We start from the raw sequence: 16,263 nt of genomic DNA, 5'->3' as shown, positions 1-16,263 counted from the left end.
CATCCCTGGTGATGGTGGCTGGGTTGAAGTGGAATGTGAGGAAGATCATCGATCGCACTCGGTACTACAGCTACGTGAAGTTGCTTCGCGTAACTGCGCTCTGCAGGCGCTTCATCAACGCACGGCTAGAACGTCGTCAGGCAGTGCGGGACATGTCGGAGATCGACTGGCCGACCATTCGACTAGAGGAAGAGTGAGCTGCCGGCTGAACGAGTGACACCGACTGGGCCGTTCCGTTACGTTGGTGTCGACTTTGTCGGCCTGATCCTGACCAGGAGTAGAGGAACACACCACGAGTTTTCGAAAACGTACGTTTGCGTTTTTACGTGCATGGTGGTACTGGCAATCTACCTGGAGCTGGTCATAGACATGACCGTGAATAGCTTCCGAGGTGCGTTCTTAAAGGTTTGCGCTATCCCAGTAACATTGTCGCATTCACAAGACAGGTAAAGTGCGCAATGTTTATTAACAAATCCGCACAAGGACCGTTGTCGATCCACCGCAGTAAAATTCCAGAACAGACAACCAAACTCGCTCGCTCGCCCGCTACTGTAAGGAACCAGTGGTTCTGTACGCATGTAGAATCCTACGCTTCAAATGATAATTTTAGACATTCGAATCTTATCTGACCTAAATTCTAGCTGCAACGGCTTGTTTACTCTGCCGATATTTTGATTGATTTATCACAACAACTGTTGTTGTTTCTTTTTGTGGCAAAAGAAAACAACAGATAACAAGTTCAGTTGCGTTTCAGTTCGTGGTAGAGAATAGTTGCTGTGATTCCTTTCGTTCGTACTTTGCCTGTGTTTGATTGTATATTTAATAAAGTATACTCGAGATTATCATATACGAAAAGCGAGATTTTGTGAAATTCAGATCTAGCCGCGAAAGAAAACAGTTAGTTGTAGAACCTAATTGTCTATAATAAAGTGTAGTACGATTATCCTGCAAGTCTACTACAACGCCTTTGATGCTCAGGTTCGACTGCCTGCCAAAGTTGTTTGACAGGCGGGAAAAGTAGTGAACTGTATATTCTGTTTTTCTTGGCCAACCGTTGTTACAGTTAGTCAAGAGGGTGATAAAAATTGGTTAAACACAAGCAATTTCAAGCAAACTCAGACAAATACGCGCTCGTTTATTCGATACAGTACGGGCTAGAGAATCGCACTCCTTCGACAGCAGCGAACAGAGCTCTAATGCGAATAAGGCAACAACGAACGACAACGCAACGAACTGCAGAACTAGACTATGGAGGTGTGGACGCCATGGACAAAATGGTGCGTGCTGCAGAAACACGAAGCGATGGCCTCTACTACCGCTTATGAACATGCTAGACGTGGCAGCAGTAAACGCTTTTGTGATTTTCATGACAAAGTTTTCTATCCTTTATGGTAACAAAAGCTACCGAAGTCATCTGCTTTTGAAAGATCTTGGAATGCAGCTTGTACGCTCTAACATTGAATGCAGAGCTTCAAGAAATTTTTCTGGCATGCAGAAAAATATCCAGCGCTGCATTCTGGGGTATTGGGATAAGAAAATGTCCTGGAGAAGACCAATAATGAGATAACATCAAGTAGAAAGAAGAGGGATTGTTGTGGTATGATGTGTGTATGTACATTATGTGGTTCGTATCTGTTATGCGATGAAAGAGCATATTCAATGAAATGTGTGATCACTGTCAAACATTTCTTTGTTCCGAATACTGTAAGCCTTCAAGAAGGTAATTATGTTTGCAGTGTATTGATCAGGAATTAAAATAGATGCATTATTTTAACATGTTTTTGTTAGACATGAAATGCAATTTTTCAGACATGCTTTTGCAAACTTTCTGAGTTATGCGTTGTCTTCTTTCTTAAATAATAAATATACTATATGCAACCAGCGTCTAAGAGCAGTCTAATGCCAAAATCAACTTATTAATAAGCATATACTATAGAGGGAATCAATAAAGGCTGAAAAATGTCACTGGAATTGCAATAAGAGTGAACTGATACAACTACCGATTTCCCCGCGGACTCCGCCCACGTTTTCGCAGTAAAATTTTATTGGTTGTTGCTCTGACGCGTGCCTCTAAGTTTCATTTGTTGTTACTCCTTTGCATTTTATTTGTCAAATATTATTTTATTCTATTTGTCAAATTTTATGGCGGTTTTTATATTGTATTAATGTAAATATCACCTATGGAAGAGAAAGGCGGTATTTTTGTTTCCATACTCATTGCAATGTTCTGAATTTTGCATAAGAGTTAAATGCGTAGGTCATGGTTTTATTTATTTAAGAAGACATTAATCAGACTATTTTTACATAGCACGGAATCTCCTGATCTATCGTACTTTTACCGCTTTATTCAGCAGTACATAGTATAACAGTATAATACAAAACAATAATGTAACATAATATAATACAATACAAACGAACGAACAATATAATAAAACAAAACAACACATACAATAGAAAAGCAATAAAAAACTATACAAGAGTAAATAAAAATAAACAGTGCAGTTGTACAGGAAAGGCTGGCACTCAATAATTCTCCTCGGGTACTCGGTACGCCACAACTTTTAGAAACGGCTCCAATGTACGCGTACCGTCATCGTATTCTGCAGTCAACGCTGTTATGCGTTGCTGCAGTTCTTCGTATTTCTTATATTTTATCTGTAAATCATTGGAGGTAACGCGACCTGATATCACGTGTTGAATCAACGTTTCCGTTGATCCCTGCTCATCGATCAGCAACTGGAGCAGTTCATAAAAGCCGGGATGTCGCTTCCCCGCAAGTCGGTTCATTTTGAAGTCCCAGCCTTCCAAATCATTGTTCGTACGAATATTCACATTATATACATTGCACATCAGCAGTCTGTCAGGGGGCATCCATTCCACTCGGAAGTAATTGAACAAGGCTGCTATTGAACCCGCAGCATCACTGCCAAGCAGTTCCACGGCAGCAGGTACATCATGAGGCGGCAAAAAAGCCGTTGTCAGCAACATTTTGACTTTCTTCTTCATTGCTGCTTCATGGATGTAGCTGGTTCGCATCCCAAGATCCGTCACCTTCCGCAGAACTGGTTTACAGAAATGGAAGTAACAACCTTGTATGTGGACCCCCGGAAATGTCCCCTGCAGTGCAGAGATCAGGGCGGTCTCAAAATCGCAAATTACTGTTTGCGGCTGTAGGACCACCCTTAACGTTGCCGCCTTTAAAATTAAATTATCGAAAATTTCACGATACGTGGAGAGCTTTGTGGACAGTTAAAAAAATAAACAAGTGGCACTAATTTACCCGCAATAAAAACATGTATGGTGAACATCTGCTGGTACCATTCTGGAACTATTTTGAAAGTTCCATCCATGGATCGGACAGAATGCTCAGATAAAATTGATAAATTTTCTTCTGTACAGAATATTAAAATGGAATTATGTACATTATTATAGAATAAAAAGCGGCGATCAGACTTCGACATTCGCCAGTGGAGTGGAATCTCCAGCTACTGGCGAGTTGGCGGAAATCTTGGAAATTTTTGTGCCCGTTTTCTGTACATTGCCGTTTTAACACTTTTATACGTTGGAAACTGACCAGCAGTTTCCAAGTCGGCAGATGCACTGCTTGCTTCTTCGTGGTAAATCTGCGGGACAGTCTTCATTTCCTCCGCTGCCCGTCGCTTGAGAGCATTTTTCTTCTCCATTTTATAAAGGATGTCATTGTCACGGATGCAATCATCTGCATGAGGATTACAATCCAAGACTGCGTCCACATCCAAGTTCGTGTGGATTGAACCCCGGCATCCTTTTTTAACCTACATGATGAACTTGAAATGAATGAACAGAAATGAGATATTAGATAAAATATTAATTACCCGACGGCAAACCCACAGTTTATCTTGCATGTTCGTATGCTTCAAATTGTAAACTCTTCCTTCATGTATTAAATTGTAATTACCTCTTTCATTCAAAACCAAATGCAAATTTTCAGCCATGAAATGAGACAAATCAAAGGAACGTTATGCACGAAGAGCAGATAAAGGGTAAGATGAGAGAACGCGGTTCGTTACTGATTATATATACATAAATGTGCTCTGACTGTTTGTAAATAAATTTGTTGCATGTTGAAATTTATCTAGATTTGATGTAAACTTCCGGGTGTAATATCAGAATACTGAATAATCTGTTAGAAAAATCTGGAATGTTGTAGCAACACTTCCAATTTCCGGGTTACAAATGGCACTAATGCTAACGTTACGCGTTAGCTCGCAATTTCACTTAATTTTACGCATGATTTCACGCATATGCCTTTGTCAAACATTCTTCGCTTTTCTCGTCATATCACATATGTTGGTAAAGGCGATTTTAATACAACGGGAAAATGCACAATTGACAAATTGTTCACAGTTGCAGCTTTCCAGCTAAACCATGGAGTGACAACTACTAAATTGTTAGCATCTGATTAATTTCTTGATTTTACTGGGAGTGTTTTATTTAAATCTTTCTTATTTGCAATCCAAGAATTTTACTTTAATATTTGCAAAGTTTTTTTTGTTACAAAACATCCATATATGTATTTTTATACATCTCGATGAGGTTTGTGGTTTCTATGAAAAATCCTATTTGAAGTTCATACATTTTATATAAAATGCAGTCGAACTTGATTAAGTGCCTAAGATTTTGTCCAAAAAAAATCCCTTTAGTTAATTAAACGATAAAATAATGAATAAATGCATGGAAATTCTTTCGAAAATCCATGCTCACTTAACGAACTTCAAATGTAATTTGAAATGCAACATCAAACAGATCAGCTACATCATAGGCGCTGCTTTTGATGCGGAATGTTTAAATATTTCGTTATCATTGAAATATACATTGAAAGGTTGCAAATGGAAATGAAAATAGATGGCAATTCAAGTGTTCACCAACGCACTAGTCGGTAAAACTAGATGTAAAAACAGAAAGTTTACAATTTACACCAAATATATAAATAAATTTGTTTTTTGATTTGTAAATAATACTGCAGATTTTTTATTTTAATAAAATATACAAAGGAAAACAATAACACTGACGAAAGAGGTAAAAACTTTCTGAAGTTAAAAGTAAAATTCTTTGATTGCTAACAAGAAAGATTTTCAGAGAACAGTCAGCCTGAAATTATAAAAGTATTTAAATGCTAACAAATTAGCAGTTGCCATGCCTAGTTTAAGCTGACAACTGCAGCTGTGGACAATTCATCACTTGTTGATTTTCCATTGTATTACAATCGCCTTTAGCTAATCATCAGAATATTTTCTGACAAACGGAAAAGTATCTAATGCATAAATCTCACATAATTGCTAGCTAAAATGTAATTTATCTGACAAGCAAAGCAACTGTTAGGGTTGGGATTCTTCTGAACAGTATTTATGCATTCGGCGTGATAAAAGTAAAGCACTTTGATGATGCCAACAGAATGAAAGCAATAAACGGAACCGACCAGAATAACTGTTTTTTTCAAAAGTTTGCTTTTTATCAACTTATTTGTTTCGCACCATTTAATGTTGCGCTGCGTCTATATGAACAGCACCTCCTTTTTTTTATATCAATCAAAAAATTCAGTTTTTTCTATAAAAATTAAATATGGGATATCATAAAATGAAGAAAAATTATCAGCTATGCTGCCATGAATACATAAATTAAAAACAATGAAATTTTGAATTAGAAAACTTACCATTGATAGAAAACGAATATTTAACAAATGGAACTTCTTAGAGCGACAACCATTCATATAAATGTGAAAAAGCAGGCGAAGTTCCCTTTGGGAAATTCAGTTCTATTCATTATTAAATTAGAAGAAAAACCTTGAATACAATATAAACTGAAAGCATAAAAATTCGGTAAGATAAAGGTTAATGCGACCATTCAGGTGGTTTATTGTATTATATTTGTCCTGCGCTGCATTGCATCTGTATTGTATTGTTTTGTTTTGTTTTGCTTTTTTTTAATTTTTTCATCGTAATTTCATTCTCTTACTTTCCTCAATCTGAGAAAAACAGAATTATTATAAAACAGTCTAAAGGTTAGAAATAAAATTTGACAAATAGAATGAAATAAAATTTGACAAATAGAATGAAATAATATTTGACAAATAAAATGCAAAGGAGTGGCAACAAATGAAATTTAGAGGCACGCGTCAGAGCAGCAACCAATGAAATTTTACTGAAAAAACGTGGGCGGAGTCAGAGGGGAAATCGGGTCTACCCCTTTGTGTCTTCATCAGTAAGAATCCGTTGTTGATACACACCTCAACGATGAAGTACAACATCAGCAAGATATATCTGTTGGTCTTTTTTTTACAGCAAAAGTCTTCTATTCTTGTATCCATGCTATCCACGCCTCCTTTGTAAAAAGTGTAATCATTGATGATATTTGATCTTTTATCATCTCTCTGGTTGTCTACTTTCAACTTTGCGTGGCATGAAGTCAACAGAAGAACATTATTGCTGTTTTTCCTTGGCACGTAATTGATCATCGTTACTTTTTTGTTGTTCTCATAAACAGCTAATGTAGAGTAAAAGATCACGTCGTGCTGCTTTACGCGAACATGCTAGAACATCACGGCAAGCATGTGCAAATACTGTACCAATAGCAGCTGTAAGGCCATGCTCAAGAAGATGTTGCACAGTGGAATATGATGTAAAATAACAGTCCATATAAACGTTTTTGTTAGAATTCACAAATGGCTGTGCCAATTGCCCAACATTGGTGCTTGCTAGACCACTTCTGCCAGTATATAACAAACATTTCAGAGTATAACCATTCTCCTTGTCACATATCCAGTTGATCTTCACACGATACTTTTCAAATGGTCAAATGGTCAGATGGTCAATACGTATGGTAAAATGCAATAGAGGCAATCAGAACTGATTATTTATAGCAATGAATAGCTGCATAATTGATGTCGCTCATCCACTTTTTAAAGCAGCCTAAACAACTGACTGTTTTTGTCACATATTCAGCTAATAACAGTGACTCTTAAACAAACGTCAAGAAGGTCTAAGAGCACTGACAGACACTCATGAAACATACCGTATTTATCTTTGGGGTTGACACCCTTTTTGACTAATCTACTCTATAAAATTCAAAGAAACTTTATCCCAGATTCCATAAAGCACACGAACATGGACCACATTCAAAAATAATCAATGTGGTAACCTCAGAGCATTTTAGCTACTACAAACATGTGGATTATTTCAGTATGATCATCAAAAAAAGAGAAAGTGTTATGTGTCTACATATGGAGACAGGTGCCCGGATTAGGATTAATTGGCATTTCAAAAAATAAAGAAAATTATAAACAGCTTCCAAACCACTTATTTCTACTTGCTTGACATGACGCCTCATTTTTCAATGAATTTTGTCTAAATGAGAAATGAATATTTTTAATCAGAAAATCAGCACAGACTCTGTTTTCGTTTTTTGGTTTTTTGAAATATTATTTATTATTCAAGAAATAAAATCAACATTGACATAATTTAACAATTTTGTCCATTGCAGTACCAACTGAAGTCCACTCAATTAACCAGATAGCTTTTATTTTCGTCGGAGTAATTGAGATTGAATTTCTCTCCGAAGTCGATAACTACTCGTAGTTTTAGTAGTAGTAGTAATATTAGCAGCAGCAGCAGCAGCAGCAGGAATATTGGTATTAGGAATTTTCTTTTCTTTTCTTTGTTCTAAATCTGAACTGCAATCAACCCTATCAGCTTGATCAACAAATGATATTTCAGTCATGCTTTCTATCAGTTGTTCAGGCAGCTGAGTGCGACAGAATTGGCCGAGGTTTTTTTCCACCACAATTTCTTCATCTTCATCCTTTGGTTTGGCCAAGCCGGCCAACGTGAATCGAAAGTCTGGCATGTGACACTCGGACTGTTGAACAGTGATGTCGACAAGCACCGTGTCGAACAGTCTGTACCAGTGTTTGCCCTTTTCGCAGTCGACGGCCAACGCCCCTTCTCCACGGTCCACACTTCCCGGTAACCATTCCACTTGGCCGTTCTCACCGACGAAGCAGACCCTGCCTTCGTTGTTTCTTAGGAAACAGAAGCCAACAATGCCGTACAACACGTCGATCACTTTCAGACCGTCACCTGAGAATCCAACCACCACCGCCTCCAGAAGAAGCTTGCCACGATTTTTCAACTGCTGCGTCAGATGCAGGGCCACAAAGTAGCGCTGAGAATCACGCTGAGCATTCTGGGCCGCCCTGTTCTTCGAGTTGACGGTCAAACAAATATCTGCCAGCTTGCTTACACAGGCCACAGCTGTTGCAGATTCATCGCCAAGCAGTTGACGATGTACTACAATGTCAGCATAACTAGAGCATCAGAAAATATTCCAATCAATATAAAAAAGTAATAAAAAAAGAAAAGTAAATGCACAATGTTCAACATTGTTCACTTGTAAAATTTATTTGCATTACCGTCTTATTGGTGAAGTAAAGTGAGTGTAATAATCGAGGTTAAGGCCGTAATGACTGCAAAAGGGGAAATCAGACGAGCCGGTGCAAAAGTATTCCGCTCGTTCCATGCTAAAAACGGCCAACTGCTTAAGCGTTCTTTTCGCGTTGCCGGTAGTGTGTTGGCAATTTTCCAACGACTTCGCCAAAGCCACGTTGGAACTGCTGTCAACAAGCAGACCAGCCGTTTTCGCCAGTGTGGTCAATTTCTGCAATTTCTGCTCAAGTGGCGGCGGATGCCGGCGCAGCAGAGCTTTCAACGGCAGACGTTTGTAATTTTCCCTGGCAACCCAATGGTTCGCCCAGATCATACATTCGGCAATTACATCTTCCATTAGCAGAGAAGTCTTGCTTGTCACGTCCGTCACACTGACTGCGTTCTCTACTTTGATCGACACTTCTGAACTTTCCAAAGCCAGGCCGCAACGACTGTTGTACAAATGAGCACTAATTGTGACCAAATGCGCCAACGACCGCTTTAGATCTGCACATTACATACATACAAATATTGCAAAAAAAACAAATAAACATAAATGTGAAATTCGCACCTTCCACGGCAATGGTCAATTGACCGTCATCCAAATTTGCCAATTCTGCAATACTAGCACGAATCAGTTGAACGTCGGACAATGTACCGTCAAACAGTTGCTGAGCAACGCCGTATTCGAGCTTGTAACGAGAACGAATCACCGACCGGCTGTAATGGAAATCAACCACGTTCAGAGTGACCGGTTCCAGTTCCCAGAATAAGCTAACCGCATAGCGGTCGATACCACTAAGCAAAGAGCATTGGTCTGAAGCCAAGCATGCTGGCAGCATGTCGATTCGACGGTCCGCCAAGTAAACCGATGTACCGCGTTCGGCCGCTTCCAAATCGATCGCCGAATTGGCACTCACAAAATAGCTCACATCGGCTATGTGGACTCCCAGTTCGAGATTTCCAGCTTGTTCATCAAGCACGCGAACGCTGAGTGCGTCATCCACATCCGTACAGCCGGAAGGATCGATGCTGAACACCAGATGTGAGTGCCTCAGATCCAGACGTCCGTTCAAGTGAAGAGTATCTGTCTGTGTTAGCTGAACATTGGCGGGCGATTCAACCGGAAGCTGGTGCTCGTACAAGATGCACCTCATTTCGGTTTCGAGCTCGCCGACCGGACCGATCACTTTCAAAATTCGTCCAATCGGATGGGCCGAATCGATCGGCCAATCGACAATGCTAACCAAAACTCGTTGGCCAGTCGAGGAGAGCAAACTATCTTGGACGAGCTGAATTTTCGGAATCCGCCTGTCGTAAGGTACGGCCAGGCAACCGGAGCCGGTCATCACCGTGCAAACATATGGTCGCCAGTGGCGCTGAACCACCGACACCACGATGCCGGATGACCGACTACACGTGACGTCATCACTGACGTCTGAGGCGATTTTGGAATTTTCCAAAATTTTCACAATAACCAAATCACCATGCACAGCCCGATTGCGATTACGCATACCTTCGATGAGCACGTCGCTCTGATCGCTGACGGTGACCATAGGTTCTTCTACTTCCGTACCTTCTGTCCAATCTGAGTCGAAACTACAACACACATAAGCGACATTATTCGGACAACGTTTGCTAACCATCAGTTTGCCTGAAAAGAAATATGACAATAAAAACCCGTATAATATACAAAGAAACGAACATTTACCCTGTATAAAACGATCACCTTTTGAACCTGATCTTTCAATATCAGACCAGTACGGTTCATAGGTGACGCTGCAACGGTGTTGCAGAACGTTGCCATGCAGATGAGCTGGTTTCAAACTTTTTCCAATCTCTTCAATTTGAATGATCAAACTGGGCTTGTCCTTGTGGTACAGTTTGACGTAATCAAGCAATGAAAGTGTATCCCAACGGGCTTGGGAATCATTTTTATACCAATCAGACAGAATGATCAGCCGAATGCCAGGTAAATGTTCAGTGTAAAACTTCGCCGCTTCGTCGACGAGCCGGCGATGCCACTGCAGCAAAGATTCGTCAGCACTTTTCGGCACATGAGTGCGCTTGTAGAATATGTTCAAAAATTGTGTACATTGGCGATCTACTTTTCCGATAAGTTGCTTAAACCGACGCCACGCCCGACTTCCCATTAACTGGCCGTACTGTTGGCATATTGACTGCAGGTAGATGAAGCCGCGAAATTTGTACATTTCGAAAATTTCAAAATAATTCATCACCGTATCCAAATCAGGCATGACATAAGTGTCACAATCGGCTGGCAAAATGGATGTGCATGCAATAGTACACGTGGAACACAGGGCACTATTACAAGCAATGGTGTCTCGTAAGTAAAACTCACGACAGAGGCGAACGAAGTGGCCAGTTTTCGTCACAACATTCACGGTTTTCAGCACTTTGAACAAATTATTCTTCACATTCCAATTCAAATCCAAATATGGCTTTTTAATCACCATCGGAACATCCATCTCTTCTTCCTCTTCAGACATTGTTGCGTGAAAAATATACCTGCTTTCGCTAACAAAAGTTTTTCTTGCGATTCTTTCCAATCAATCAAACTGATTTGGAAAATATCTACACTGTCTACGCTACAAAGTGACAAATGAAAATTCAAATTTCACATTTCAGAAAAATAACTTGACAAAATCGTTCATAAATATTATTCAATAATTTTAAATCCAATCTGCATCTTTCACTGTCACGCTTAACACTTCAAGCAACTGCAAAGATGCTTTTCAATTTTTCTCATTTTAATATGAAAATGTTCTCCATTTTATAAAATAAGTCACCCGCAAAACTATTTTAAAACAATAAACAAATAAGTATTATTTACTTTATTTCCAACATTTCATTTTCTTGCTTTTATTTCCTAAATTTCTCAAATTCAACATTACTATATAATATTTCATTGCAAAATTCTTTTCAATCAAAAATCACTCTCCACATAAAAAGCTATACATTACATATGATATAATATTAAACAAACAAATGAAAAATGGCGTTAATAACAAATGCGCTCGCTTACCGCTGCTGCTTAACGGTACAATTGAATAAAAAACGAAAAAGTTGTTAAATGTCAATTTGTTTTCCTTATCCTTTGTGATTGTCAAATTCGTCAGTAGTATTTCAAAATTAAAAATCAAACAACAATTCAATCAAAGTGCAAAAATATTGAGTAAGATAAAAACGACAAACTCGATAGAATTAAAAGAACACTTTACGGTAACACTAAAATATTTCAGTAAATAATGCCACTTTGTACCCACTTCTGTCAAGTATATAAAAAAAGGTTTATATTTTGAAAAAAATATACAAATTTTGCTTGTCCGCGCAACCGCATTTTGTTTAAAATAAAACGTCGTTCATGTAGTTACAGTAAGACTACTAAAAATGAAGTTTTCTCTATAAATAAAGTTGCAAATTTGGTACATACTAGCAAAATCGAATCATCTGCGTTACCGTATACAAACAAATTATCCAGTTCATAAATTTATTCAGAACAAGTACATAACCAATAAAACAAATGAACAACGAAGTGCTTTGCAATCAATGCTGCTGCAATTTTTGCAAAACTTTTTCGTCCGGTGCTGTGAGTTGAGTTAACTTTTTTCCCAGCTTGTCATGAACTTCGAGATATTTAGCCACGCAACGATCAACACAAATTGCCTCACCTTTACTGAGATCGGGATCTCTATAAGTCGTAGGGATGCATTTTTTCTGGCAAGCACTACTCATTCTAAAATACATCAAATCAAACAAACCCTAATTAATAAAACAAGCAAAAATTATATTATAATGAAAATACCGCCTGTATAGGTCAGCCATCATTTCAATTTCCAAATCGGCCACAATCTGCATGTTAACAGCATCGGCAGATGAAGACATTGTTGCTGGAATAAATTAAACTAATCAGCATAAAACAAAAATTAACTTCTTTTTTCGTGTTTGAAAAATTTCACTGGCATTTAATACAAAATTTCGTATATCGAATGGCTGGTAAAGGTAACAATCAAATGAAAATCTGAAATAAAATAATTCAAAGGATGCTTACTAGATAAGTATTTTAATATAAACTTTCTGCATAAACTTTTGCAAAAAATGTAAATAGAACGCTTAACAAATAGTTCAAAAATTTTAAAGTGAAGAAAGCATTTTAACAGCAGACAATAATTTCGTTAATAATGGAACAATAATATAAACGTAGTGATTTAGAGAGGAAATATAATTCACAACAATGAAACTATCAGCTTTTAGTGGAGTTATGTAAGAAAAAACACTAAGCAACGACGAAAATTTTGTGGAAATTACAGCATTATTATCGTAAACTAAATTTTAAAAAATGATTTATTACAAAAACTCGATAAATTCAAGAACCGAAACGCAAAACTGTGTTCCCAATTTGCATCTGAAGTAAAGAAAAACTCCAGCTTTCAGTTCAGCTTGCTTACTGTATTTATTACAGTATACGTTTTTACTTCTTCAGTAAATCAGTAAGATATGCTCAACTGTCACGCTGTTATTAATAATTCCAATTTTCAGTAATATTATTTTTCTCTTCTGTGCCTATTGTTGTTGTTGTTGCTGTTGTAAAAAATAAATAAGCAAACCTAATTGTTTTAATACTGTAGATAATTATCTGTATTGAGACATTTACGACAAATGTTTTTTCTCCACTAAAACGTGATCCATTTTCTAAGATTGGCTTAAAGGTAATGTTATTTTGTACTGTAAATGCAGATTAAAAATTCAGCTTACGCAAAGGTGAATATTATTAATTGATAGTGAAGTTTGTTCTCATATCAGCTGTTAAATGTTACTTTTAACTAAATATTGCTTTTTCTGTTATTGGCAATTTTGAAACATTTTTTATATATGACGTTAAATATTGGTGCCATGTGGTTGCATGTTACGCTGTTAGTTTTATTTGTGAAATTCTTTTGAAAATACGCGTATTGTTAATGTAATTGTTATATCAGTTTAATGCAAACATTGAAATATTAATATGAAATAAAATTTATCTCAAAATGTTCAGATGCATCAAGTTTTAATGATTTTAATTATTTTTTTAATTTATGTTTCTTATAATCTTTGTTATTTTTTAATGAAAACTATGTTTTCAATTAATACAAATATCATTGAATACATACTATAAATACCCACTGCTGAAAATGTTTTGAAATATGGTTTTTAATCGAATAGTTGTAAATGGCAATAGTCACGATAATGTTTGTTACCTGTATTAAAATTTATTTTATTGCCGCTGCAATTAGAATTTAATTTGGCTTTTTTTTTATTTCTCTGCTAAAGTTTTGCATTTGCGAATAGTATAAAGAGGCTTTATTATAGCCTGTTTATTTTATTGATTTTTTTTATATTGAATAAAATTTATTCATTGATTTATCCGAAATTTTGAGCATCTTTCGAATTACTGTTAAGATGGAATATGCTTATATATTTTTTTAAAAGTTGTCAAAATTTTTAAATTGCTGACTTGAAATTTTTGAAATAATTTGCAAAAGTAAGTGTATGTGAAAAGTTTGTTCAGCAGCTTTGATTTACAACGCTAGCATGAAACAATAGTCATCGCACGTTTCATATAACTTGTCATCACTTGCTGTGTATTTATTGACAAATTATTTCATTTGGAAGTGTTCAGCACAAGCAGTATATAAATGTGTGTGTGTGTTGCTTTGCAATCGATTGTTTTGACAAGTATTGTTAGTAATTTGCAAACATTTCGTTTAAATGTTTGTAATATTCATGAAAAATGTGAATGAATAAACAGGTGTTCGTTTTTTTTTATCTATCCACTGGGTAGCCAGGAGCCGGTGCTGGATGTCTTCATCGATTCCATTTCACCAACGTTTGTTGGAGTTGGAGCGAAAGTTCCGACGAATGCGCCAAGATGCGGCGGACAAGAAGAAATGTTCAGTGAATGGCGCCGCGACCAAAAGCCTCTGCATGACCAGTCCACTGCCAAGACGACCAATGCCGTTAGCACTTGACCGCAAGAAGCAGCCAACGCCGGTGAATTTCAAATTGTCAAATGAAAATAACGACGGTATTGTGACCAGGCCAAGACGGTCGCATGATTGGAATGACACTGGTATGGGTTTGATGGTTCCGGTTACTGGCCCCAGCCCGAATAGGCAGTCGGATAGCGCGGAAAATGAACGTCGTCTGGCTGAAATTACCCGTCAGACGGGAGTGCTTCGTTTCTGTAGCTCAGGTGAAATGTACAAGATGCAGCCGACTGATTTGGAACTGCTCGGCGAGCTTGGTCACGGTACTTGTGGTCATGTAGTGAAGATGCGATTTCGACGAACTGGTCACCTGATGGCCGTGAAGCAGATGTGTCGTTCCGGCAACAAAGAAGAGAACAAGCGCATCTTAATGGATCTGGACGTTGTATTGCGTAGTCATGACTGTCCATACATTGTCCAATGTTACGGTTGTTTCATTACGGACAGCGAAGTTTGGATTTGCATGGAACTGATGGCCACTTGTTTGGAGAAGTTGATCAAACAACTGGGCTCTGGCATACCTGAACAAATGTTGGGTAAAATGGCCGTTTCAATTGTCAAAGCACTGCATTATTTGAAAGAAAAGCAGGGTATCATTCACAGGGATGTCAAACCGTCGAATATGCTGCTCGATTGGACCGGTACGATAAAGCTGTGCGATTTCGGTATATCTGGGCGACTGGTCGACTCGAAAGCAAAAACCCGAACCGCAGGCTGCGTAGCGTACATGGCTCCGGAAAGGATAGACCCTCCGGACCCATTGAATGCCAACTACGATATCCGGGCCGACGTATGGAGTTTGGGCGTGTCGTTGGTCGAACTGGCGACCGGCTCATTTCCTTATCGGAATTGTTCCGCCGATTTTGAACTGCTGACTAGAATTATCCAAGACGAGCCACCGTTGTTGAAGCCGGCCGATGGATTTTCCGTTCCGTTCTGTGATTTCATTGCCGCTTGTTTGACAAAAAATTACAAATTCAGGCCAAAATATGCCCAACTTCTTGAACATCCATTCATAAAACAATACGAAACGGCTCAAGTCGACGTTGGCAGGTGGCTACAGAATTCTTTAGCGCAAGGTTAACGATCAAAATTGGCCGCCATTTTGTTTTTTGGAAAAATAATTTTGTGCCATTTAACATACCCATTAAATACGGAAGAAAGTATGCAAAAAATATTGAATGTTTTCAAATCACTTGTGTTTTCATACTAAACATTTTCAATATATATTGTCGTTTATTCATATAATAAAAAGTTATTGATATTTTTTTTTTGAAAAGTTACACTTTTCAAATATTTTCATTGTTGTTTGCTTTCCGTTGATGTTTTGCTTTCCACATTTGGGTGCAACTCTACAATCGTAGATAAATATTTAAATGATTCGATAAAACACCTTTCCACATACCTTTGTATGCATTTTCTAAACAGCGCACAGTTTCAGCCGAATTTGCTTTGATCGTCCTAGCTCCGTTAGTCACATCTCCGAGTTGCTGATATACATATAGATATATACAGATATATATAAGTAATATTTTTAAAAAATATTTCAGTTCAGCAGTACTGTTACCGTAAACTGAAAGCAACAGACTAAATTTAGCCATCATTGAATTAGTAGATTATGTATACATATTTTTCAAATGACATTTTCAAGATAGAAATAAAATTGAATTTTGAATTCAACATTTTACAACATTTACTTATGAATATTCAAACTGTGAACAGAGTCTGAATTTCCATTTCAACGGAAGACGAAAGAAAAC

The 16,263-nt window shown here is 37.6% G+C and overlaps 6 protein-coding genes across 6 annotated transcripts; 1 reads left to right on the top strand and 5 right to left on the bottom strand.

Annotated features, from left to right (window-relative positions):
* Nucleotides 1–330: 330 nt before the first annotated feature.
* Nucleotides 331–1,325, top strand: Tsp_09927 (conserved hypothetical protein). The gene is given in 3 exon segments (XM_003370668.1): nucleotides 331–391; nucleotides 406–551; nucleotides 1,149–1,325. The coding sequence occupies 3 exon segments, from the start codon at nucleotides 331–333 to the stop codon at nucleotides 1,323–1,325; spliced, it is 384 nt and encodes a 127-aa protein (XP_003370716.1).
* Nucleotides 1,326–2,523: 1,198 nt separating this feature from the next.
* Nucleotides 2,524–3,350, bottom strand: Tsp_09926 (hypothetical protein). Its single transcript, XM_003370667.1, has 2 exons — nucleotides 3,294–3,350; nucleotides 2,524–3,195 (listed from the first exon to the last, which is right to left on the bottom strand). Exons 1-2 carry the CDS (start codon nucleotides 3,348–3,350, stop codon nucleotides 2,524–2,526), a joined length of 729 nt encoding a protein of 242 aa, XP_003370715.1.
* Nucleotides 3,351–3,485: 135 nt separating this feature from the next.
* On the bottom strand, nucleotides 3,486–3,974 carry Tsp_09925 (hypothetical protein). Its single transcript, XM_003370666.1, has 2 exons — nucleotides 3,855–3,974; nucleotides 3,486–3,794 (listed from the first exon to the last, which is right to left on the bottom strand). The coding sequence occupies exons 1-2, from the start codon at nucleotides 3,972–3,974 to the stop codon at nucleotides 3,486–3,488; spliced, it is 429 nt and encodes a 142-aa protein (XP_003370714.1).
* Nucleotides 3,975–6,512: 2,538 nt separating this feature from the next.
* On the bottom strand, nucleotides 6,513–10,969 carry Tsp_09924 (VacB and RNase II family exoribonuclease). Its single transcript, XM_003370665.1, has 5 exons — nucleotides 10,171–10,969; nucleotides 9,031–10,113; nucleotides 8,447–8,966; nucleotides 7,720–8,341; nucleotides 6,513–6,806 (listed from the first exon to the last, which is right to left on the bottom strand). The coding sequence occupies exons 1-5, from the start codon at nucleotides 10,967–10,969 to the stop codon at nucleotides 6,513–6,515; spliced, it is 3,318 nt and encodes a 1,105-aa protein (XP_003370713.1).
* A 1,057-nt stretch (nucleotides 10,970–12,026) lies between these two features.
* Nucleotides 12,027–12,885, bottom strand: Tsp_09923 (zinc finger protein). Its single transcript, XM_003370664.1, has 4 exons — nucleotides 12,855–12,885; nucleotides 12,722–12,805; nucleotides 12,286–12,370; nucleotides 12,027–12,216 (listed from the first exon to the last, which is right to left on the bottom strand). The coding sequence occupies exons 1-4, from the start codon at nucleotides 12,883–12,885 to the stop codon at nucleotides 12,027–12,029; spliced, it is 390 nt and encodes a 129-aa protein (XP_003370712.1).
* Nucleotides 12,886–14,283: 1,398 nt separating this feature from the next.
* Nucleotides 14,284–14,913, bottom strand: Tsp_09922 (hypothetical protein). Its single transcript, XM_003370663.1, is given in 3 exon segments — nucleotides 14,284–14,453; nucleotides 14,552–14,664; nucleotides 14,675–14,913. The coding sequence occupies 3 exon segments, from the start codon at nucleotides 14,911–14,913 to the stop codon at nucleotides 14,284–14,286; spliced, it is 522 nt and encodes a 173-aa protein (XP_003370711.1).
* Between the last annotated feature and the right edge of the window lie 1,350 nt (nucleotides 14,914–16,263).

This window comes from Trichinella spiralis, assembly GCF_000181795.1.
Source record: "Trichinella spiralis strain ISS 195 chromosome Unknown Scfld610, whole genome shotgun sequence".
NCBI lineage: Eukaryota > Metazoa > Nematoda > Enoplea > Trichinellida > Trichinellidae > Trichinella > Trichinella spiralis.
This window is presented reverse-complemented; position numbering and strand designations above follow the sequence as displayed.

What these genes read in the sequence shown, in the direction of transcription:
- Tsp_09923 (XM_003370664.1), bottom strand. Translation starts at nt 12,885, where the DNA reads ATGCAAATTGGGAACACAGTTTTGCGTTTCG. An exon ending in GAACACAGTTTTGCGTTTCG is followed by an intron (nt 12,806 to 12,854) that starts GTTCTTGAATTT and finishes TTTAAAATTTAG; the next exon opens with TTTACGATAATAATGCTGTA. An exon ending in AACTCCACTAAAAGCTGATA is followed by an intron (nt 12,371 to 12,721) that starts GTTTCATTGTTG and finishes AATTTATTCCAG; the next exon opens with CAACAATGTCTTCATCTGCC.
- Tsp_09924 (XM_003370665.1), bottom strand. Translation starts at nt 10,969, where the DNA reads ATGTCTGAAGAGGAAGAAGAGATGGATGTTCCGATGGTGATTAAAAAG. An exon ending in ATTGACCATTGCCGTGGAAG is followed by an intron (nt 8,967 to 9,030) that starts GTGCGAATTTCA and finishes TGTAATGTGCAG; the next exon opens with ATCTAAAGCGGTCGTTGGCG. An exon ending in TTGTTGATCAAGCTGATAGG is followed by an intron (nt 6,807 to 7,719) that starts GTTGATTGCAGT and finishes TATCGTGTGAAG; the next exon opens with ATCAACTGGATATGTGACAA.
- Tsp_09925 (XM_003370666.1), bottom strand. Translation starts at nt 3,974, where the DNA reads ATGGCTGAAAATTTGCATTTGGTTTTGAATGAAAGAGGTAATTACAAT. An exon ending in AACTGTGGGTTTGCCGTCGG is followed by an intron (nt 3,795 to 3,854) that starts GTAATTAATATT and finishes TTCATCATGTAG; the next exon opens with GTTAAAAAAGGATGCCGGGG.
- Tsp_09922 (XM_003370663.1), bottom strand. Translation starts at nt 14,913, where the DNA reads ATGGACAGTCATGACTACGCAATACAACGTCCAGATCCATTAAGATGC. An exon ending in CATGCGACCGTCTTGGCCTG is followed by an intron (nt 14,454 to 14,551) that starts GTCACAATACCG and finishes TCGTCTTGGCAG; the next exon opens with TGGACTGGTCATGCAGAGGC.
- Tsp_09926 (XM_003370667.1), bottom strand. Translation starts at nt 3,350, where the DNA reads ATGGATGGAACTTTCAAAATAGTTCCAGAATGGTACCAGCAGATGTTC. An exon ending in AGCAGATGTTCACCATACAT is followed by an intron (nt 3,196 to 3,293) that starts GTTTTTATTGCG and finishes TTAATTTTAAAG; the next exon opens with GCGGCAACGTTAAGGGTGGT.
- Tsp_09927 (XM_003370668.1), top strand. Translation starts at nt 331, where the DNA reads ATGGTGGTACTGGCAATCTACCTGGAGCTGGTCATAGACATGACCGTG. An exon ending in TCGCTCGCTCGCCCGCTACT is followed by an intron (nt 552 to 1,148) that starts GTAAGGAACCAG and finishes TATTCGATACAG; the next exon opens with TACGGGCTAGAGAATCGCAC.